We start from the raw sequence: 24490 nt of genomic DNA on the forward strand, positions 1-24490 counted from the left end.
GTATTTATATAAATATTGACTTCCCTAAAACTTTTCCATATATTGTGGGAAAAGTGCAACATTCAAGATACATATTGTCACCATCAATGTGTTGAGTAACTTAATCGTCACACAACTGAGCAAATATCTTTCATTTCTCATGTTTTATTTTAGTAAATATTTTTCTCCAGCTTTGTAGTACTTGAAAGCATTGAAGGCATAGAGATAGTATTACTGTCTAGGCATGGCATAATTCTCATTGACGTTGAACAATCTTTGGGGAGGTGTAAGCTTGTCTTACTACCCTCCTTTCCCCTCATCACAGTGCTTAAAAGAAAATCTTCTCCTTCCTTTGGCACAGAGAGAAATTCATTCGCAAGAGCTTGCCTCTGGCTCTTGGTTTGCTTAGCCTAAGCGTGTTTTGTTTTGTATGGTATTTGATGCCTAAGAGATACACCTGAATTGTTTCTCAAACTATTCGGTTTTCTGAGCTCAGTTAACTTATTTAGGCAAAGGACTTGGAGAAATAAATTACCTAATGAATAGATGATATTTATGCATAAATGCTGGTGGGTAGCATTTTCTGTTTTGCTTTTGCACTAGCAGTAACACAATAAGAGTTTTATCAGGGTTGAACTCATTTATTTTACTGTTTGTATATTTTCTAGTGCAACAGAATGTTAAAATAACTGCATCATTGATTTATTTTATTTATCTGAAATATTTAATTAATGTAAATGGATTATGAACTATGGGTCTCTAGTAGAAGAGAAGACAAATATGTATGTTTAAATTGGATTGTGTGTTGAGAGACTATGCAGAGTGAGATACTATGACATCCAAAATTAACCAAGGAAATGGGGAAATCAAGAAAAAAATCAATCTTTCTTTTTTGTTAAAAAATAAGGTAAAACCATAATGTGCTTTTTTTTTTTATAAGTGGTGTTGCTTTTTTAAAATTTATTTATTTTAATTTATTTATGGCTGTGTTGGGTCTTCGTTTCTGTGTGAGGGCTTTCTCTAGTTGTGGCAAGCGGGGGCCACTCTTCATCGCGGTGCGCGGGCCTCTCACTATCGCGGCCTCTCTTGTTGCGGAGCACAGGTTCCAGACGCGCAGGTTCAGTAATTGTGGCTCACGGGCCCAGTTGCTTCGCGGCATGTGGGATCTTCCCAGACCAGGGCTCGAACCCGTGTTCCCTGCATTGGCAGGCAGATTCTCAACCACTGCGCCACCAGGGAAGCCCCATAATGTGCTTTTATTACAAAAATAAAACATGCAGGGCAGCTATGTCTGCTGATGGTGAATTGAGAAACTGGCTTCAGGATTTCTTACAAAAAACTGGGCAAACAAGGTCATTTACACAATACTTAATGTCCATAAAAGAAAAGCAAACTAATTTTTCAGAAGTACGTCTGGTTCTTACACTGAAGGGAATTTTTCCCAAGGGTCCTCATATAGAGTATATGCTGTGATATAGCGTGAACTCAGTTCTGAAAAATACCCCTGAACTCTCAATGAGCTTCTTAGTGCTGCTCACAAAATGGCCTCCATGTCTGATGGTGGGAAAATGCTTACGTGTAGTTTGTTAATAGTTGCTCTGCTGAGTGCATCTCAGGGCAGCTCTTCTCAGGATTACTGTTCTTCCCAAGTTCATGAATAGCACAGCATCAGCTTTGCTCATGCAATTCGTATTCCATTTTCCTAGTAAGATATCTGATTATGATTTTTTAAAATTATTTCATGCTTATTGTTAATTATCACATAGCCATTGCTAGTCTTAGGGTCATTGAGCAAATACTGGAGTTATTTTCTGTACAGATTGTTGAGACAAGAGTTGGAAGGTGGGAGAGAATGACATAAAAATGAATTAAACTGGAATAGTTTCAGAAGGATAGGTGTTACCTCTTCTCTAAATGCTTGGTAGAATTCACTTGTGAAGCCATCTGGTCCCAGCTTTTGTTTGTTGGGAGTTTTTAAATTACTGATTCAATTTCAGTACTGGTAAGTGGTCTGTTCATATTTTCTATTTCTCCTGGTTCAGTCTTGGGAGATAGTATCTTTCTAAGAATTTGCCCATCTTTTCTAGGTTGTCCATCTTATTGGCATATAGTTGCTCATATTAGTCTCTTATGATCCTTTGTTTTTCTGTGGTGTCAATTGTAAATTCTCCTTTTTCATTTCTGATTTTATTGATTTGGGCCCTCTCTCTTTTTTTCTTGATGAGTCTGGCTAAAGGTTTGTCAATTTTGTTTATTTCTTCAAGGAACCAGGTTTTAGTTTCATTGATCTTTACTACCGTTTTTTTAGTCTCTATTTCATTTATCTCTGCTCTGATCTTTACTTCTACTGACTTTGGGTTTTGTTTATTCTTTCTCTAGTTGCTTTAGGTGTAAGGTTACATAGTTTACTTGAGATTTTTCTTGTTTCCTAAGGTAAGCTCATATCACAATACACGTCCCTCTTAGAACTGCCTTTGCTGTGTCCCATAGGTTTTGGATCATTGTGTTTTTGTTTTCATTTGTCTCTAGGTATTTTTCGATTTCCTCTTTGATTTCTTCAGTGATGCATTGGTTGTTTAGTAGCATATGGTTTAGCCTCCACATGTTTGTGTTTTTTGCAGTTTTTTTTTCTTTTAGTTGATTTCTACTCTCATAGCATTGTAGTTGGAAAAGATGCTTGATATAACTTAAATTTTCTTAAATTTACTGAGGCTTGTTTTGTGGCCTAGCATGTGATCTATCCTGGAGACTGTTCATGCGAACTTGAAAAGAACGTGTATTCTTCTGCTTTTGGGTGGAATGCACTATAAAAATCAATTAAGTCTGTTTGGTCTAATGTATTATTTAAGGCCAGTGTTTCCTTATTGATATTCTGTCTGGATGATCTGTCCACTGATGTAAGTGGGGTGTTAAAGTCCCCTACTATTATTGTGTTACTGTCAATTTCTCATTTTATGTCTGTTTCCTATCATAACTAAGGTCTTAAAAGATAACTTCTGTTTATATTGAGATATTACTGTTATTACTAGTTATGCTGTCATGATAAGCTTTGAAATGTAAGTTTCAGTGTTTATCTGGGTCTGCCTGTCTGATATGATAGCCACTAGCCACTTATGCCTGTTTAAATTGAAGCAGAAATTAATCAAAATTAAATAATATTTAAAAAATTACTTTCTCAGTTGCACCAGCTACATTTCAAGTACTAAATAGCAAGAAAGTAGAGCTATCTATAGGCTAGAATTTTCAAATAGTTGAAGGAATTACTTCTAGCTAGGGGGAGATATGGGGCTGCTTATTTTTTATTTTTATTTTTAAAGTGGGAAGAAATCTGAGGATGTTTAAAGGTTAATGTCAAGCAGCCTGCAGAGTGCAAGAGGTTTGTCAACGCAGGAAAGAGGGGGAAATATCAATATAATAAAGTCCTTGAGAAGGTGGGAAATATGAGTAGAGCACAGATAAAGGTATTACGTGTTGAAAATAGAAGGGAGACTTCACTGTAAATAAGGGAAGGTGGGAAAGATGGGTTTTAAGATTGGAGGCAGGAAGTTGAGGAAGTTTTTATCCTTTGGTTCCTATTTTCTTTATCAGCTGTGAATCACAGAATCTTCTGGGACCCACAGGGGCAACAGTGAAGTTAGAAGTTGGATATGGTGGAAAATATAAACCAGGTGATGACGGCTGACACAGCAGGACTAAGGAGGAAGTAGCAGGATTGCTGGCCATGTTGATGGCCTGGTTGAGGATGGTGCTGATCAAGTTGCAGTTTCAAAGGTCTGGACAGTGGTGTGCTTTTTCTGCAGCTGTCAGCAGCCCCATGTAGGCTCTGGGAAGAAAAACAGTTAGGTTCCACCAGGATTAATTCTTTTTTAAAGTTTTGTTTTTCCCCAGATGTCCTCTAATACTAAATAACAGATTTGGGAAGAGTTGCAAAAGAGTTGGAGCATGGTGGTATCAGGAGCTCAGCTGAACTGGAGAGAGAGATGAGCTGCCAGGTGTCAGAGCAGCCAATTAAAAATGAGCCAAAAATGAAAGTAACAGTCAAGCCTTTAATCATTTACTGTGATAGTGTCCACAAGAGGCTAACCCGGAGAAAGCTCCAACTCCCACCCTGCTCCCTTTTTCCCATGTTTGAGGGCCCCTGGTTTAGGGCAGGTGGGTCAGCGCAAAAGTAATGATCACCTCATTGCTGAGGGAGCCTCAAACAAAAGGTTCCAGAGGTTTTCTTAACCTGGGGGCCTAGGGGAGAGAGAGGGGATAGAGTTAGCAATCCTGAGCCCTGAGCTAGAATACAGAGATGTGTCTTCAAGTTTTCCCCACTTTCCCCTGTAAGGAGGTTTTCACAGAGGTGTCTAAGTACGGCCTCTGTGGAAGGCCCCAAATAAAGCGGCCCTCAAACGAAGGCACTGGGCCAGGAATGCAGATCTGCAGAAGAGCAAGGCCAGCCAGGAAGGCCTGCCACTCCCTCCAGAGCCTGCAGTGCACAGGCTATGCATGGAGCCTGGTGGGGGAGGGCAGCTCTCCCCTGTGAGGCCTGTCAGGAAAGCCTCTGTAATTGCCTCTGTTCAGGCCTGAAAAATCACACACAGTTACTCTGGCCAGGAGTCAGATTTCTCACGAGATGGTTGGAAAAAGGGTGAAGAGCAGTCTATGTGCTGAAATTGCCAGCAAAAGGTGAAAAAGATATATATTATGAATAGTCATTCAAAGTGAAGAAAGGATAAGTGATGAGGTCGGATTAGGTCAGATAGGTCAAAGGACAAGTCAGAGAGTGAAATGTGGTTTCCAAACTGCAGTTAAAATAATCCGAGGATTTGTTATGAAAGCATATTTCTAAGTCTCACCCACAGAGATTTAGATTCAGTCGTTTTGGGATGGCCACATAAATACCCACTGAAAGCACACATCTGGGTGATTTCTGACGCCAACAGTCATGACCACAGTTTTAGAAAGACTGTCCGTTCTAAGTATGGGTGGCTAAAATGGAGAGAAAGTGAATACTGTCACCATGAGATCATCACACCTATGAGAGGTGTAAACTGACAAACAGAAACCAAAGGAAACGGAAGAAGCTTCTCACCAACAAAGAAGGAAAAGAGAGGAGAGGAGTTTAACCGCTGATGTCATTAATAAGAGTAGGTAACACTGGCTAGCTCTTTTTCCGTTTTCTAACACAAGCCTAATAACAATGCTGTTGGCATCCTCCAGATGGCTAATTTTATACCCACATACACTCCTTTTTATAAATTAGGCCATTGAGGCTCAGAGAGTTTGAGCAACTTGTCCAAAACTGCTGCAGCCAGTAGGTAAAAATCAGGTTACAGTAAAAAGACCCCAACTTTGCCTGATGTGTTTTTTAATACACTCAACCTTGTGTCTGGGTCACCAGTAAGTGCATTTGGCTTCCTTCTGTGTACTTCAGCTAGAACAATTCTCATAGAGCAGAAACCTAGAGGTTTAATTTGAATCATCCTCATTGACTTTGCTTTGCTTTCCTTCTCTCTCTCTTTACCTTCCTTTGTTTCTCCTGTGAGCCTCTGGTGCTGGGGTATCACTGCTTTAGCTTTTGTTCAGTCTCTCCCAGTGACATCGACTTTCTCATCTGACCTCTCCTAGCAGGTTTCAATTTCCCACATTAAACAAGCAAACAATCAAACACACACTAAATTAAAATACTAAAGTCTATCATTGTATAAAGCTTCAGTGTCTCAGTTTGATTTTTTGTTTAAAAGAGAGATTGTCGGGCTTCCCTGGTGGTGCAGTGGTTTAAGAATCCGCCTGCCAGTGCAGGGGACACGGGTTCAAGCCCTGGTCTGGGAAGATCCCACATGCCGTGGAACAATTAAGCCTGTGCACCACAACTACTGAGCCTTCACTCTAGAGCCCGCGAGCCACAACTACTGAAGCCTGTGCACCTAAAAGCCTGTGCTGCGCAACAAGAGACGCCACTGCACTGAGAAGCCCGCACACCGCAACGAAGAGTAGCCCGTCCTTACCGTGCGCAGCAACGAAGACCCAATGCAGCCAAAAATAAAATAAATAAATTTATTTTTTAAGAATAAAGCAATTATACTCCAATAAAGATGTTATAAAAAAAAAAAGATTGTCCATTTCTAATGGAAAACAAAACTAAATTGAGGCCTTTGATAATATCTATGTATTTCTGGTTTTAAAATGACATTCAAATGTGTATCTCAGCCAAAGCAATCTTGAGAAAGAAAAACAGAGCTGGAGGAATCAGGCTCCCTGAATTTGGACTATACTATAAAGCTACAGTAATCAAAACAGCATAGTATTGGCACAGAAATAAATATAGATCAATGGAACAGGATAGAAGGTCCAGAGATATATCCAAGTACCTATGGCAACCTAATCTATGACAAAGGAGGCAAGAGTATACAATGGAGAAAAGACAGTGTCTTCAATAAGTGGTGCTGGGAAAACTGGGCAACTACATGTAAAAGAATGAAATTAGAACACTCCCTAATACCATACACAAAAATAAACTGAAAATGGATTAAAAACCTAAATGTAAGGCCAGATACTATAAAACTCTTAGAGGAAAACATAGGCAGAACACTCTCTGACATAAATTGCAGCAAGATCTTTTTTGATCCACCTCCTAGAGTAATGAAAATAAAAACAAACAAATGGAACCCAATTAAACTTAAAAGCTTTTGCACAGCAAAGGAAACCATAAAATGAAAAGACAACCCACAGAATGGGAGAAAGTATCTGCAAACGAAGCGACCAACAAGGGATTAATTTCCAAAATATATAAACAGCTTATGCAGCTCAATGTCAAAAAAACAAACAACCCAATCAAAAAATGGGCGGAAGATCTAAGTCTTTGGATGTTTCTCCAAAGAAGACATACAGATGGCCAAAAGCACATGAAAAGATTCTCAACATCATTAATTATTAGAGAAATGCAAATCAAAACTACAATGAGGTATTACCTCACATTAGTCAGAATGGCCATCATCAAAAAGTTTACAAGTAATAAGTGCTGGAGAGGGTGTAGGAAAAAGGGAACCCTCCTACACTGTTGCTGGGAATGTAAATTGGTACAACCATTATGGAGAACAGTATGGAGGTTCCTTAAAAAACTAAAAATAGAGCTACCATATGATCCTACAATCCCAGTCTTGGGCATATATCCAGATAAAACCATAATTCAAAAAGAGCCGTGCACCCCAGTGTTCACTGCAGCACTATTTACAACAGCCAGAACATGGAAGCAACCTAAATGTCCAATGACAGATGAATGGATAAAGAAGATGTGGTACATACATACAATGGAATATTACTCAGCTGTTAAAAAGAAGAAAATAATGTCATTTGCAGCAACATGGATGGACCTAGAGATTGTCATACTGGATGAAGTAAGTCAGAGAAAGACAAACATTATATGATATCTCTCATATGTGGAATCTTAAAAAACAATACGAATGAACTTATTTATAAAACAGAAGTTGAGTCACAGACGTAGAAAACAAACTTATAGTTACCAGGGGAGAAAGGGAAAGGGAAAGGGAAAGGGAGGGATAAATTGTGAAATTGGGATTGACATATACACACTACTCTATATAAAATAGATAACTAATAAGAACCTGCTACATAGCACAGGGACCTCTGCTCAGTACTCTGTAATGCCATATTGGAAAAGAATCTAAAAAAGAGTGGATACATGTATATGTGTAACTGATTCACTTTGCTGTACAGCAGAAACTAACACAACATTGTAAATCAAATATACTCTAAAAACAATTAAAGAAAAAAATGTGTATCTCTTTTGAACTTCAATACTTATTTTGAGAAAAGTCACTTTTTTTTTTTAACTCTCTGAGATTTCACAGGGATACCATCCACTCAGTGACCTATAAACATATTTTATTGTATAGATCTGTGAAGACTTTAACAAGAAAAGTAGGCCATTTATTTTCAGTGATAGAGTCAATTCACTACCCAGATAAACACTAATTTTTGCATCCCAGTTATTCTCAGAAAGTCAGTGCAAAACTACAATTTGTCAAGGGAAAGAAAACGAGTTAGCTGGACGCACGCTGAAATAAATCTTTATCCTGGCCTAAAGGTGTTTGTGTACATGCTACTAAATCAGATCTATAGCCTACAAATTGAATTTCAGATTGCTTTAACTTCAGCAAACAGACATTCAATTTTCTTTCACAATAGAGAGAAAATGTTTTCAAAATAGTATTTATTTATAGTCCTTCACGATCAAGAATAGCGTCACTGACCCACTTTTATCATTGATACTATTTGCTTTTAGCTATTTTTTTAATTGTAGAAAGGATTTGTAGCAATTCAGACACTGTCTCACTAATTCTCTATTTATCAACAAAAAAAAATCCCCAAAGATCGTGAAGATTAAGAGGTTTGGCATGCTTATACCAAGCCTAACTAACTTGGATTTTGGAAATTGAACTTGGCTTTATCTAGAGCATTGAGAGGCCCTCCTTGGCTTTCAGGATGCAATGCACACTTTAATTTTTTTCCTGGATGGCATTCTAGGGTACATTGAAGTTATTAAATTCATGATCCTCAAGCAAGAACTTCATTTCATACCTTGGAATTGGGAAATAGTAACTGAAGTTCAGAATATTTTAAAAACCTTGTTTGGTTTACTTATCTGTCAGCAGTTCATAGAAAAGTGTGGAAAATAAAATGACTATTATTGACAATGAAAGGAGGGACAATGCTTTCAAGGGATTCTGAGATGGAAAATGTATAACAAAATATTGAGGCCTTTGATTATTTTAGTACATTAATTTGCCTACTTCCTTAATTGTAATTACCCTCTGCATCCCTATACCCTTAGAAAAACAGGCACAAAGGAAAATTTTAAAACACAGGATTAATGAATGCCAGTATATTACCATGAAATGCACTGGGATAGGGAATCTAGAAGCATTTACTCATGACTTAAAAAAGTTCAAAATTGCCAGTCACGTTAAACCTTTAAATAAGTGCAAAAAAAAAAAAAAAAAAAAAAAAACCACTTTCTCCATAGTAGGGACTTGAGTACTAAGCCCAGGTGATTGCCTCTGCATTCAATCATGACATCTTCCCTGCACATTTTCCACATTTCATGTGCTGCTTAGATTTTACAGATATAGAGTACACCAAGAATCAAACCATGTTATCTCCTCTGTGTTTGAATGTACTTGACAATATATGGTAGACTCTGGGAGAGAAGCGTGTTTCATTTTTTTTTTTTAACGTCTTTATTCGAGTATGATTGCTTTACAATATTGTATTAGTTTCTGCTGTATAACAAAGTGAATCAGCTATATGTATACATATATCCCCATATCCCCTCCCTCTTGCGTCTCCCTCCCACCCTCCCTATCCCACCCCTCTAGGTGATCACAAAGCACCGAGCTGATCTCCCTGTGCTACGTGGCTGCTTCCCACTAGCTGTTTTACATTTGGTAGTGTATATATGTCCATGCCACTCTCTCACTTCGTCCCAACTTACCCTTCCCCCCACCCCATGTCCTCAAGTCCGTTCTCTATGTCTGCGTCTTTATTCCTGTCCTGCCCCTAGGTTTATCAGAAGCATTTTAAAAATAAATTTATTTATTTTATTTTATTTATTTTGGGCTGCATTAGGTCTTTGTTGCTGCACGCGGGCTTTCTCTAGTTGCGGTGAGCGGGGGCTACTCTTCCTTGTGGTGCGCAGGCTTCTCATTATGGTGGCTCCTCTTGTTGCGGAGCACGGGCTCTAGGCGCGTGGGCTTCAGTAGTTGTGGCTCGTGGGCTCTAGAGAGCAGGCTCAGTAGTTGTGGCGCACGGGCTTAGTTGCTCCGTGGCATGTGGGATCATCCCAGACTAGGGATCGAACCTGCGTCCCCTGCATTGGCAGGCAGATTCCTAACCACTGTGCCACCAGGGAAGTCCCAGAACCATTTTTTAAAAAAATTCCACATATATGTTAGCATACAGTATTTGTTTTTCTCTTTCTGACTGACTTCACTCTGTATGACAGACTCTGTTCATCCACCTCACTACAAATAACTCCATTTCATTTCTTTTTATGGCTAATATTCCATCGTATATATGTGTCACATCTTGTTTATCCTACGTGTCCATCGACAGATGAATGGATAAAGAAGCACATTTCAGATTGGACTTTGATTTACATAAAATGGATTTAGTTATTTACATGTGATAACCAAGAAATTTGATGAAATTTAATCTCTTCTGCATAACCTATTTCCTTCACTTTTCCTGTTCTACTTTCAATAGCTATTAAAATATATTTTGTTCTCAGAGAGCTAATGTTCACTCTATACACTCTATACATTCTTCACTCTATACATTCCTCACCCATTAATGTTCACAAGGTATGAAGAAAGGCATGGGTGCAGGTATCAGCGCTGTTGACAGGTTATGAAATTGGGTGTGGTTTCTTTGTTTATACTTTCCACTTGGTAAAAGGGGCATGTTTTCTTGACTGTAAGTCATTTGAAAAGATCATTTCTTTTTCCTGTTCTTTTTTTTTTTGTTAATATGAAATAATATGAAGACTGGAATTATAAAAGTATATTTTATCAAATGTACTACAAATGAGATGTAAGGCATAGTTTGGTTTGATGGGATGATATTGATCATATTGGGAGGTAGGAATGCTCAAGCATATGCACAGATGATAGGGTGCATTTGGAACTTGATGCAAAAGAGAGAAATAATGTTTTGGAATCTCAAACAATGTTTTTACATATGGCCACACTTCATTGCAAAACAGCTGACAGTTTAGACACAACAATCTTTTGCCTGACTGAATATTGTGCTAATATAAATATTGTACTAATACAAGTGGTTTGGGTTTAAGTAATCCAACATGGATTTTATTCCATACATAATCTTCTGCAAAATATTATTTCCTGGTTCAATATTTCTGTCCTAGTTTTCTTCAAAGTAATATCTGATGCAAAATGTAGCATCTGGGTAGAGTTCATCAATTTGCTGGCTGAATTTGTCACCTTCTGCTAATTTTATGTTATTGTGCATACATTATTTAAAAGAGCATAGCTAAATCTAGGCATGATTAACTCTCTGGAAATTTCACAAACACAACAGATTTGACTTATCTAAGTGGAAATGCTCCTTTGTTTTTCATAAGGATAATTTGGCCAGTTATTAGCATACAAAAATGCTACAGTGGAAGGTCTGTCAGTTTGAATAAACTGAGATCTTCACGTTTCAGGTTATATCTGAACTTAATCTCCTGTGAAGGGAACCATTTGTAAACCAGCTCCTTTCCTTTTTCTTTTTCTTACCTCCTGTCCCAACAGGGTACCTAGTAGAGAAATGCTCCCAGGATACACTGATTCCTCAGGTGAGACCTGGTAGCATTCAAAGATATAATTGTAGCAGTCAGGAGAGCGGAGCATGATTGCCCCATGGGAGAGGCAGTGACAGAAAGAAATTAAAGCAGTAGAGGAACTCCTCTGCCTCAGTCTGCCTTTAAAAGGACACCTTGACCCAGGAAGCAGTGGTCTAAGTTCCCTGAAAAGCCCAAGGTAGGCTTCTTCCGAGGTCATCAATGTGACAATTACTCTCTGGATATCTTTGTACAATATTTTTTCTACCCTTCTTATTGAGGCTCTGAGACTTTGAGATATATTCAATATAATTTGTTTAAATGAAAAATAAGAGATAATGAGTGGAAGTGTTTAAAGGATCGATGTTAGTAACAATTGTTTGTTTTTCTGTGTTTGGCGAAATATAATCCCTGAGAACCCCATTCCTCAGTATTCAAATATGAAAACTAATTAGTATTAACTCAGGCAGGAAGTCTCCATGTCAAATCTTTGATTATATCTATTATGATATTGCTTAAAAATGATGAACTGACACTTAGGTAAAAGATAGATGTCTTCCAGCCTTTCAGTCTTATGAGCCCATGTATCTTAAAAAACTTAAACCATCACTAAGAAAGGAAACCTGGTTGACAACCACTTATTTAGGCATAAAGGGGCAGTAAGTAATTGGGAGCTGAAGGTTCTTATAGTCTAAAGAGTTTTCTTATACTGACAAAAGATAATGATTAAATTATTGGGAAATAACTGGAACTGAATTGAAGTCAGCATCTACAATATTCTGACTAAATGGGCATGTCTTGGGTCATTATAGTATCTGGAATATATTAGTGGCAGGTGAAAAGACAAGGGAGAGTTTGTGAAACATTGAGAGAAAGGGGTCAGACAATGAATGTGTCTAAACCTTCAAGGCAAATCAGTTTGAGGATTTATCTAGGGGAAGGTAGGTGAAGGAGGGAAAACTCATTTGGAAGGTGTGGTTTTCTAAGCCATCGTCGTCGTGTGAAGGATGAGGTTCCATGGGATCCCTGTGGTCAGTTAGTATTTACAGAGGAATCTGCATCTTTAAGATCTGTCCTCATCTCTTTACCACATCTCATTTTCCACTAGTTTTGTAATGTAGGTGAGACATTTCTATTTGATGGATGGTCACATAATTTTCTGCGACAGAGCAGGCCCTAAAAACAAGGTCAGTCATCTCCACGGCCCTGTGCTCTTTTCACCACACTACACTAAACAGGATGATTTGCATATTCTATTCTTTTCTAGGAATGGAACATGTCCCCTGCCATCAGTTAATATGCAATTTCCTATTCAAGCATCAAAGTACTGAGGGCTGCTAGCTCACCCCCAGTTGAGAGGGCACACAAGAAGCTTTGTTCTTCTCCAGACTTGTGTAAGCACATTCCTCAGCAATCTAGGAACAACTGAGCAGATCCTGTTTCTACTGAGCAAAACGCAGAGGCGGCAAAAAGGCCAGACGACGTGCGGCTTTCTAAGAAGCTGTGGTGGGACATGTGCCCGATCCCCCTTGAAGGGGACAAGTGTTCACGCAAGGTATTTGCCTTCTCCATTTAGAAATGACTGTGTTCGCTACACTTAAAAAGAAAACAGTGGATCTTCTAGGATATGTTTAGGTAAATGTTCTTGCAGTGAATGTAAACTTTAAAAATAGAGATAGCTTACAGAACTGATATTCTGGTTTATTGAAAAGTATTTATCACATGAATTACCAACTTTCAAAAAATAGACTTTTGAAACTTTATAAGAAATGCTTATTACAACTCTCTAATGAGCCCAATTTAATCTTTGTTTGGTATCTCCAAAGAAACCTGAGTATTCTGCTGTGTACTGAAAACATTATCATTATACAGTGTTAAGATCCAACTTCTGGCTCTTTGCATTATCTGTTTATTTGGGTTCTGGATTAACTGCAGTTTTTTTTTAACACTCTGCATTTTTATTTGTGCATTCATTTAGTTTATATTTACTGCCCCATTTTCAAACAATAGCATTTCATTACTCTGGAGAACAAATCATCCCTTTCATGTATATTCTTCCTACTTCAGGGTACATTTCAAGTAACAAGGTACACAGGGAATGCTGTCTCTGTGTAGATCACCAGCTCAGACAGTTCTCTTAAAATGCTTTCAGTAAGTAGTTTCCAGTTTTTATCTTTGGAGTTATATGGCATTGAATATTAATAAAGATGCGAGTTCACGAAAGCTAACCCCAAATCATTAGCATTCATGAGACCAAAGTTGAAATCAAGGTAGAAGAAGAAATCATGATACAAGTGGGAGCTCTACCTTCCGATGTTTTCAGAAAAAAAAAAACTTTCATTTTTATTTTTCAAGTATTTAATAGTCAGCATCAATTTAAAGTAAACTTGAGTGAGATCTTGGTTTAAATATTCACTTAATTGTTCTAACTGATAAAAGTAAAACAAATTATTTGTAAGGTGTACTTGATCCTATAAACTGTATGAGCAGTAGGTCCATAACTGTCGTTTACTTCCCTCTCCCTGACATTAGCCCGGGGCCTGGTGAAGCATACATGCTTAAAATGTTTCCTTAGTTTAATGATTAATGACATCTGACATCCAGAACAGTAAGAGGATCAACCATAAAAAGGATCAGGTTACATATCTAGGGGATTTTACATAATTCTTATGAAGAGCTGCAAATAAATCCATTAAAAATTAAATCCGTACGTCTTTTCTCTTTTCAAATAAGTTTAGAGAGTTTTCAGAGAGACAGAAATAGGAAGAGAAAAACAGTTAAGAGTGCATAAGAGAACATGTGAAACAATGATAAAGAGCACCACAGTTGCTGTGATTAACTATCAAAAGTTGGCACTAAGATTTCTGGCAGCCAGAGCAAGAGGTCAAGTGCTTTGCTCTGATTATCAAAAGGGAGAAAAATGTCAGTTCTCAGAGGAAAGCAAGATGTTCTTGGACTGTATGTGTTACTAGTAGCTGGCTAGAGCTGGCTGTTAGTAACAGACACAGTAGAATGGCCAATTCGCACATCAGGGTGAATCCTCACGTGCGAGATGTTTGGGGATAGGCAGTCCAGGTGCTGGTTCTCCGGCTAGGAGTGTCAGGGCCAGCTCTCTGCAAGTCTCCTGACCTTTTCTCGTGTTCTCAAATAGGTTGCTGAGCTGCAGCCACCTAACTCCCAGGGAGATGAAGTTTGAGACCCCAGTAGTTGGTAAGCATTTAAGAAATTTTGGTATTATGTGGCAAAGTCCCATGTGTAGAAACTAGAGTTTATAGGGTAGGACCCTAAGCCCAGTCAGACCGCGTCGCTAACCATGGAAGACAGGACTCATACAGAAGGGCAGAAGCCGAGATTGTCCGGTGAGATCTGGTAGAAGGAGTCATGGCTTGCTCACACACAGCAATAAAGAATGAGTCTCGCTGGGCTGACAGTACTGAGCCAATTTAAAGTCTGTACCTCCCTTTACATTTCCCAGACTAGCCATGAGGTTTTCCCCAGATTATGAGGTGGAGTCGAGTGTGCAAGTGGATCTAAATTGTGGGAACTGAAATACTGTCACAGAAGGAACCAGATGGGTCTCAATATTAATTCACAGATGAGTATCAGAGGCTTTGGTACAAAACCTACCATTGATAAGGCAGGAGAAAATGAAGGAAACACATTTTGTGCAGAGGGAATGGAATTTACAGGATAGATACTCAGTAAATATAGTATATCCAGTGGCCCATCAAACATTATTCCTGTATGTATTTCTTCTAATACAATACTTAAATGTTGCTGCATATTTTCAGGAAGGGTCTCTGCTTCTTCACGCAAAACAGTAATTACACACAGGAGTACTCAGAAAATGTTAAACAAGTTGATCCATTCAATCTAATGGTATGTACAAGTGCATCTAAGTTTAGAATTGTTTCCTTTGGCAATATCCTCACAAGAAGAATTGCAACTAAATTTATGCTTTTGGATTTAGTATTCTACTTGGACATCTGAGTCTTGAAAACTGAAGTCACTAAACACATATACAAATCAATTCTTAAAGTATTGTTATAGGGAATGGTTTATGCATATTCTTGAAATTTCATCTGATCCTTTCTTGGTTTATAAGAAAATCCTAACAATTATAAAGCAATTACTGTTTTATAGTCGCTAAGGTTGAAACTTCATATATCCTAGAGTTTGGGGAAAAAAGAAGCTTCTTTTATAATTTTGTAAAAGGCTTTCCCGCAGTGTATATCTTTGTACTTTTGGAGGAAATGTTAATGTTAATAGACAGCTGTGCTTTCCACCTGAAAGGAGCATCTGTGCAATGCTAGCATTGTAAAAGAGTGAAAAGCATAACTTCATACCATTAAACTGGTTGGAATCACAATGGAGAGGTTACTGAAGGAAATCATTTTAAAGCTGAGATTTTTGTTGTTGTTGATTTTGCTGTTGTAATGACCCGGAAAGTGCCCCCGAGGAAGTCTCTTAAATATATATACACCAAAATTTAGACAAACATTTTCTGCAGTGCTTGGCCATATATAATACTTGTATCTTGTTTTGAGATGTGAGAATGAGATAAAAAAATGAGTACACATTTTGATAAACACTGATTTTTCCCACCCACTCCTCACCAGAAAATTTTCTAGAGATACTGCAGGATTGCTTCAGCGAGAGCTACTCCACGAGGAATACCTCCTACCACACTCAGAATCAGGGAAGTAATTGAGCTGAAAAGAGGGAGAAAAGTGGCTGCCTAAAGTAAAGGGTAGCCTTAACAGGAATGGAGCATGAATTTTTCATTTACTTTTATTCCTGTCCAAGGTGTCATGTTATCTCTGTCCAAAGTGTCATGGCTTACCACTGAACATAACAGATTAAGCAATGCAGACAACCACAGGTATAATATTGAGTAAATACATATCAATATGAGGCACAGGGCTGGTATTTTAAAATTCTTCAGTGTTAGATATAAGGAAGATCTCTACAGGATAACTTATTTACCAAATGAAAATAAATATCAATTTTTTTTTTAATGAATATGAAAAGTATATCCTCAAGTGTCTTTGCCTATAGTGTTTGAATCAAGGAAGTCTTAAGTGCTAAAAAAAAAAAAAAAAAAGACCCAGTACCCTGCCTGTCCTTGGCTTAACACAATAGTAATTAATTTCTCACTCACGTGACAGTCCTCTGGGATGTGTAAGATCTGCCTTCCATCTGGTAATTCAGAAAGCCAGCTTTCTCTCTTGTGATTCTGCCACCTCCTGGGACACTGGAGTCCTTTGCTCTCAGCTGGCAAATAGAAGAAGAGAGGATGGACAAGGCAAATGCTGTCAGCCTAGAGATGTAACGTGTAACTTCCATTCACAGTGCACTGGCCGGAATTAGTTATGTGTCCACAATACAGTTCCCCAGGAAGAGGAGTTGGGAAATACAGATGGGCTGAGCAGTCATTTTGCAGACATAGCTCTACACTGCAGAAGGAGCATGGGGATTTTTAGTGGACAGCTAACTGCCTCTAAAAACTCAGAATGATTTGTTTCAGGTTGACATTCTAAAGTCTTGGAGGAAGATCAGAGTATGAGAAGGAGGTCTCTGTCTCAGAGACCTACAATTTAAAAACACATTGAAAGTCAGATCTTTTCTCTGAGATCAAGAAGTCAGCAGAAAGACATTAAAGTTAGGCATGTATTCTTGTAGCCCAGACACCTAAGTTACCTGTCCGGACATTGCTAAACATACACTTCATAAATTGATTTTACATTAGCTATGTATAACACTGCACGTTGAATCAGGAAAGGTTTATAGAAGGTTCTTACAGAATTTCATAACCAGCAATCTTGCCTCCTTCCATTTCTTCAAAGTGCAGCAGGAAACCCTTGATCTATGTGTAAACAAACAATGCGTGACCATGCCTGCAGAGTTACCGAGAAGTTTCCCTGCCACATTATGTAAATTGAATCATCTGCAGTGGATTGGGTGTTCAGGCTCATTTTATATGACATGTTTTCAGAGTGTTCAAATTGGGTTTACGCTCTTCAATTTTCTGACTTAAAATACACGGTATTAAACCAGGAGGGTTTTTTCAGAAGATACAGTCCATCCTGACTTTCTTTACAGATGAACTAAAGTTCAGAAGAAGTGTATGTTCACCAGACATTAAACAACTAAGTATTGCAGAGCTGACACTGATGTATACAGGATCATGCCTTCTCCTCTGGGGCTGCTTTCTAATTGTTTTTTCTTCCTCACTGATGAAAATACATGAATGTTGACTTTATTTAATTAACTATCAGCTGAAAGAATAAATCTTGACACTGGCATGGTTTTTCTTCATTTAAGCACGTTCTTTTGAAATGTAATCCATAAATGGATACCAAGGTGAAAAACTGAAATCAAGATGCACTTGATTTTTCTCAGCCAGCTGTTGAAAGGATTTTTAACTACCAGAGAAGAAATAATTAGAGCTATTCTTGTAGCATGAAACAGCTACGAGTAAATGTAATTTATTTCTGAAATATTTTGTATACTTTTAGAAAGTCAAAGCTATGTTTAAACAAGAATGGCAAAGAACTTATCTCCAAAACTGAAAAGAGCAAAATTCAAATTCAGAGAACCTTTGGGTGAAAACTTTGTTTACTGTGTCTAGAACGGCACATAGCATACCGCAGTGGGAAACTTGTATTCACCTAGTTTGTTCATTCATGTATTCATTGAATAGTCATCGCTATAAGGATGTAAACGTATGTATGAACACAAAATTACATATAAGTCCCATTGTGGACTATTTGTTTGTTATTTTAATTTGTTTACAGTGAAACCTCAAAAGGCCTAAGGTATTCAGCATGAAAGTGAGAATCTCATTAGAAATGGAGATTTTTGAAGTTAGTAGCTTACTATTTCTGTTCTAGGAGAGACGTACAAGAATTGTATAACTTCATATGCTTAACAATTAGTTATATGAATAAAAGATCCAAACAACTTTTACTTCAACAGAGCATTAGTTTCTTTAAAATAAATACATAAATTTAAAAAATTCAGGCAAAAATCATAAAGTGGGAAAGGACTCACAAAATGCAAATCTGTAGTAAAAATATGAAACAAAAAGAAAACCTGTTGATTATATTAAAAATTTGTGCTCTGATTTGATTGGGAGGGAAATTCCACCTTGGATCTATTACACCAGCGGGGCAGAGGTGTTTTATAGCTGTTCTTCATCTTTCCAGCTTTTGTAAATATTGAGAATGATATAAAGGTAGGAAGTTATCAGGGATTAAACAATACTATTTTATTATAGAAGTCATGCTTTATTCAAAAGAAATACACTGTGGTAAGACACTTTCCGTATTTCTGTATTTCATAAATGCTTCTAAGTTACCTACGTACTTACACTTCCTGGATAGCAAATAAGAACAGAAAATTTTGATGTTTGATAATGATGAGAAATCCTTGATATACAAGGACATACAGGAGTAATATTTGATTTGGGGACTTCTCTTTGTTGTCACAAACCAGAGCATTTCTAAGTTTGAGTTTATGTGGTTAATTGTACTTTAAAAATGATTATCACAATTATTTCTTCCTTATTGTGATCTTCGGGATGTGTTACATTCAGTAATGCCTTTTGCTTTGTGTACTCTTTACTAGGCAGAATTACCCATCTGCAACAGAAACCCAATTATTTTGATTAGACTGAATTCTTGCATTGAAAGTCAGCTCTTTCAGACAGATTGTAGGGAAGGAGAGGACTTAAAGGCTCAGAAATGTCTGTGCTCTTCCAGTACGAGCGTGTTAAGATAGTTTCATATTTATGCAAAGGAGGTACTTAAGCACCGCCAGCTGTTTGTAAACAAAAAGATCTTCAGTAGCTGCCAATGTCCTTGACAACAGTTTTTGTCAAAAAAAGAAAACAAAATGCTACCGAATGTAATTATTTCTTAAGAGGTAGCTCTGGAAAAGAAACTAGTTTAAAATTACAAGCACACCACGGGCCTATATTCTTATATTATTTCTTCTGGTGTCAAGAGAAATTTGGAATCTGTTTTATTGATTTACAAGTCATTAAAACTGAATTTCTGAGAAATGTGTCTTCATTTAGTGTCCCAGGTCAATTGATAAGGTCTCCCATTGCATGGGTTCCCCATGTTTGCAGGAATGGGAAACACTGGGGGCAGAAATAATTACAATTAAATAATTAATTTGAAACTATTTCTACTGACTTGTTTTGGTGAAAATGCATGATTTGAGTATACTTGTGAATTTTCAGTCCAGCACTAAAGCACTGTTATAGAAAAGGGATTACTCTCTGCTACTCTGAACAGTGCCAATCAAAAAGTTTCTTTTGAAATGAACCCATTTTATTTCACTTAGTTGCCTTTTGAATCCTAAAATTTGAATCGAAACCCAGTCTAGCCTCTGATATCATAGAATTCACCTTATTTTACTACTGACTCTTTGTTGAAATGTTACCGGCTCTGTTTACTATATCCTATTTCCGTGCCTGTCTACTTCTGTGCTTCTTTATTGTCTACGAAAATCTCCATGTGTTTCACTTTCAGAGGATTCACTTTATTTGAGTTTACCTTGGATTTTGATCCAGTTACCCATGGCCAGATAGCAGGACCATGTGGGGCAAAGCGTGGCCTCTTGATGAGGAAAGAATCTTGATAGAACCTCATAGTATATTCAGTACAATTTGGGGACCATAGTTAAAAACTTTAAAGATTAGTTTTTCCTTAACTTGTTCCTTTTCAGCCATTTTACAACAAATAGGCACACCTACTTAGCATATACCATTATATATTATATCATTCTGAAGAAGAACAAGACAGTGTCGTAAAGATCATTAACTCTATTTTATTGTAGAGAGCATGAAAGATCAGAGCAGTAGAAGGCTTGTCCTGTGCTGCACTGTGAGATACTATGTATAGCTGGGCTTATAAATAAGATCTTCTTACTTCTGGCCAGCAACATGTCTAATAACCTACTGCATATGCACTTTTAAAATTCTGGAATAAAAGACCTATAAAAAAATTAATAAACAGAAACCTCAATTAAATAGAGTTGAGAGACCAGAAGCGGAAGCTCTCATGCCCTGCAGTATAGCCAAGCCCAAAAGAAAGAAGAGAGACTTCTCTCCTTTTCTGGCAAAGACTGACTGAAAAGCTGTGGGCTCTTTGTTAACTATAGCTCTCCCAACTTCCTTTTCCTCTCTATAAAAGTGCTCTCCTTCCCTTGCTGTGTGGGGACTTCCATGTGGTTCACCATGGATGCAGACCCCAAATTGCAAGTCTCTGCTGATCCCCAGTATAACCAGGTTTGCTGGGGAAATATCTGGCACTCTTATTTGTTTCAGGTAACCATTTTGGTGGCCCTTATGGGAACCAGAGAAGGCCCCCAACAGTGAACAAACAGGTGCGGTACCCCAAACTGACCCACTGTTGCTCACTGCTTTTCCTGCCATCCTGGAGTTTGAAGGTGTATCTTTCTCCTGGATCTGAGAGCTCACACCTTCTTTGCTTTTAAAGCTCTCAGGCTGTATTCGGATTCCATTTACAGGTTTGTCTGGTTAACCTGTATGCAAGACCTGTATGCAAGTCCTCGTTTGGCACTTGGGTCTGATCTTGAGATCAGACTGTTTCAACTGAAGCTGGCTGAAAATGCCTTTGACCCAATTTTTTCAGGAAGGGGTTGCTTCAAATCAGACTGCCAGGTTTTCAGCCTTTGGCCTTCCCTTTGGCAGGGCTGCCCTCTCGAGACAAGCCGTTGACCTGGCTCCTCTGGGACCAAGCTGTCTTCTTAAGACCGGCTCAGATTGGCTTGCTAAGTTGTTTGAGCTAAGCAGTTTGTGTCATAAGCTGTGTGAGCTGTGTGAAAACTGTTCATTACTCTAGAGGAAAAACCTCTGGGAAATAGGATCCCAGTTATCTGAATATTATGAGCGCCCCTCCCCACCCCTTACAGGGACTGATAATATTATAATAGTTACTATCTGAAGCTATTTAGGACTTATTCTTCAATCACCAATGTGTGCAGACATAAAATTAGGATAAGCTTCAGCAGGTAGCTTACAGAAGTGATTCCTTAAATGAGTTCTTTGTATAATGAAGTCCAATAGGTTATCTGGTGTTTTCTTGAGTTAGTAAGCCAGCATGCTAATTAAACACTTAGGGATTTGTTTTGACTACTTTTCCTTCGCTTGGCATCATTTATATAGCCTGATTGTTTTGTTTAAACTAAGGTTAGAACGTGGAAAACTACCTTTGTAGATGGAGTGAATCAAGGGAAAATTTAAAACTTTATTACAGAACGTAAAGTATTTAGTGTCTGTAATCTTTGACATTGCTGACTCTTAAGGAAATTAAATTAACTTGGTTGATATTTAATAAAAAATTAGAAGTTTATATTTTCTATCAGTTATAATATTTCAATCTGCATAAAGAACTTTGTGTTTAGTCTCTGCTACTACCAATATCAGATTTTATGTTCAAAGATAACTCATTGGTACACTCTTCGTAGCCATGTATACAAAGGACCTCAACAAAAAAAAGCCAACAAATCCACTTATCTAACATTTTCTTACCTTCCTATATTCTGTTACATGTTAAAAGTCTGATTTCCATGTCTTGTCTTGGCTCTGTAATTTATATTGTTCATTAACCAGTATGATTAAATAACATTTCAGTAAGCCCTTAAAATGTTTCTTCATTTTAGCTCATTATGAAAGGTAATGCATTAAAAAGTCCTTTGTAAAGTCATTTGCAAATGATACGTGACATCATTATTATGTTCATTCTGCTGATACAAGCATCAAAATTAGGCATTCCTGTTGTGAGGTGTTCTGTCAGAAGACAGGCTATCTCACTGAATGCCAATGTTCATAATATTGTCTGAACAAGATATTAAAATGATCTCATGAAATTGCTGCTCAGCTCTCTCAACACTGAAGTCTAAAAACTGTAGTTAGTGAATGTCGAGAGTTTAGCTAAGCTACTCCTTAATATTGCCACCTCAGCGTCCATTTTGTTTGGCCATGTGGTCTGAGGGGGCCTTAAACTGACAAGTGCGTGCAAGCCCACACCACAGATAACAGCCTGAAGAGTCACAAGCAAATATAAGTTCTTAATAGGACTTCCCCAACAGCCTCACCCCTTTGCGCTCCCCTTAGGCTCCCGTTAGGACATCTCCCAGGTCCTGTCTGGCTCTCTGTCCTGACCTGGTGGCTTCTTGGGGAGTGCCTTGAACCTCCTTCAGGACCTGTGAGTAATAAACTTCTCTATTCTAATTTCTCTTGTGGTCTGTTATTGAACCACAACTCACTATGTGGTACCCTGGGCTCTAATAAACAAATGTTAATTGAACAAAGTCATAATAGTGAATGAAACATGTTTATTCATATTGCACTGATGGTGATATTCTCATTTCAGATTTTTTTCAAGTTTCAGTTTAAAAAGTGATCTTGTCCCTCATTTATATGCAGTTTAACCTATTTGCACATTGTTGAATATTAAATTATTTGAAACTATGAACGGTATATTTACTTTGTTGAACTGAGCCTATACAAAAATGAATTATAATAGACTCCAAGATGACCTAAGGATAGACAAAATTAACAAGGCTGGTCAGATAAAAATACTTTACAGATTTACTAAAGTCCATTTTTAAACTAATTATAACTTAAGTGTGGAACATGACAAGATTAAGATACCATATAGATAATATGTTTCAGGTGGTTTTTAACAATAAATAGGACAGATTCTGAGGTGAAGAAATAAATAATATTAGCTCTCTTAGTAGAAGCTAAATCTCAAATCAAAATATGTTATTTAAATACACATAGTGTGGGAAAAACCTTCAAGTTACATAATTTCTTATGGATGAATCGTAGCCGATTGGCAAAGGATTTGATGTACCCCTAGGACGTGTACAAACTGACTTTATGTTATGATATTTCAACCAAATTCATAATTAATCACTGATTTATACATCCATGAGCTCAGTTACAAAGATCTATGTTTTGGTATTTTGATACTAGTGATTTATGCTTTAGGAGATAGCAAATTCACGCTTGGAAATAAATTGAAAAATACTGTAGTTTTCAATTGATAATTTTTTAGAGTGCCTTTATATTTTTACTAAAATTAAGAGTTGCAAGAACACTTAAGGATGATTTAATCAGGCCAATTTCATACATGGCTAAGGTTAAAAACAAAACAAAACAACACAACAACAACAAACCCTCCCCACCCCCAACATTGTCTGAGGATTTAACACAGATTTCTGATCTCCATTCTGGATTTAGTGGTCCAAGGGAATAGGCTGACAACCTGTGTTAAAAAATAAATACAAAAAGAAAGAATTTTACCCTATGAGTGGTTTTAAAACTAGTGATATATTCTCTCTACTACACTGTTAGAACATTGAAACAACAGGGAAAACTTTGTTACTCCTGAGGGATAGTCTCCAAAATTTTCTGACAGTAGCAGTTACCCTGAAACTAATATTCCCTTAACTTCTGATCATGTCCACATCATACTTTGTTATTCTGTGTCCTTATAACCTTTTTAGAAAAAATCCTCCATTTCCTGCTTCATATTGCTTTAGAATGATACACTGAAAACATGGCTTACACCATGCAACTTGCTTGCTCATATATTCAATAATTTTAACAGTATTCTGATGCCTGTAAATGGCACACGTAACTCGCTAGTTTGTCATACAAGATTTGAAAGCCCAACTGTATACCTTATCACTTCAAATTATTCCACAACTCAAATTTTCTTTGGGGACAAATTCTACACATTGTCTACTCTTATGATTTTGATAATATTTATTTTCTGGGATGAATTTCTTTCCTCTTTTTATCTAAATCCTACTCATAATGTACTACTATAATCAGACAGATGAATTGATAAAGATGATGTGATTATACACACAGACACACAATGCAATATTATTCAGAATTAATAAATCCTGTCGTTTGCAATAACATGGATGGACTGGAGGACATTATGATAAGTGAAATAAGCTAGACACAGAAAGAACCACAGCCTGGTTCCTAAAAAAACTGAACTCACAGAAGCAGAATCGTGGTTATCCAGGGCTTGAGGGTGAGGAGAAATGGGAGTTATTGGTCAAATGGTATAAACTTTCAGTTATAAGATGAACAAACTCTGGCGATCT

The 24490-nt window shown here is 37.4% G+C and overlaps 1 protein-coding gene across 4 annotated transcripts in view; it reads right to left on the reverse strand.

Moving 5' to 3' along the window:
* LOC309664083 (uncharacterized protein) overlaps positions 1-24490 on the reverse strand; it is a 124998-nt gene that overhangs the window by 96960 nt on the left and 3548 nt on the right. For all 4 annotated transcript variants that reach the window (XR_014265570.1, XR_014265571.1, XM_082469086.1 and 1 more), the window contains exon 2: positions 16488-16600. Coding sequence is in view for 2 of the 4 variants with exons in the window: in XM_082469086.1 (XP_082325212.1) it covers positions 16488-16600 (113 nt within the window). In the remaining 2 variants the exon portion in view is untranslated. The remainder of the gene's footprint in view (positions 1-16487; positions 16601-24490) is intronic.

The sequence above is a fragment of the Balaenoptera physalus genome, assembly GCF_965194825.1.
Source record: "Balaenoptera physalus genome assembly, chromosome: 7".
NCBI classification, from domain to species: Eukaryota; Metazoa; Chordata; class Mammalia; order Artiodactyla; family Balaenopteridae; genus Balaenoptera; species Balaenoptera physalus.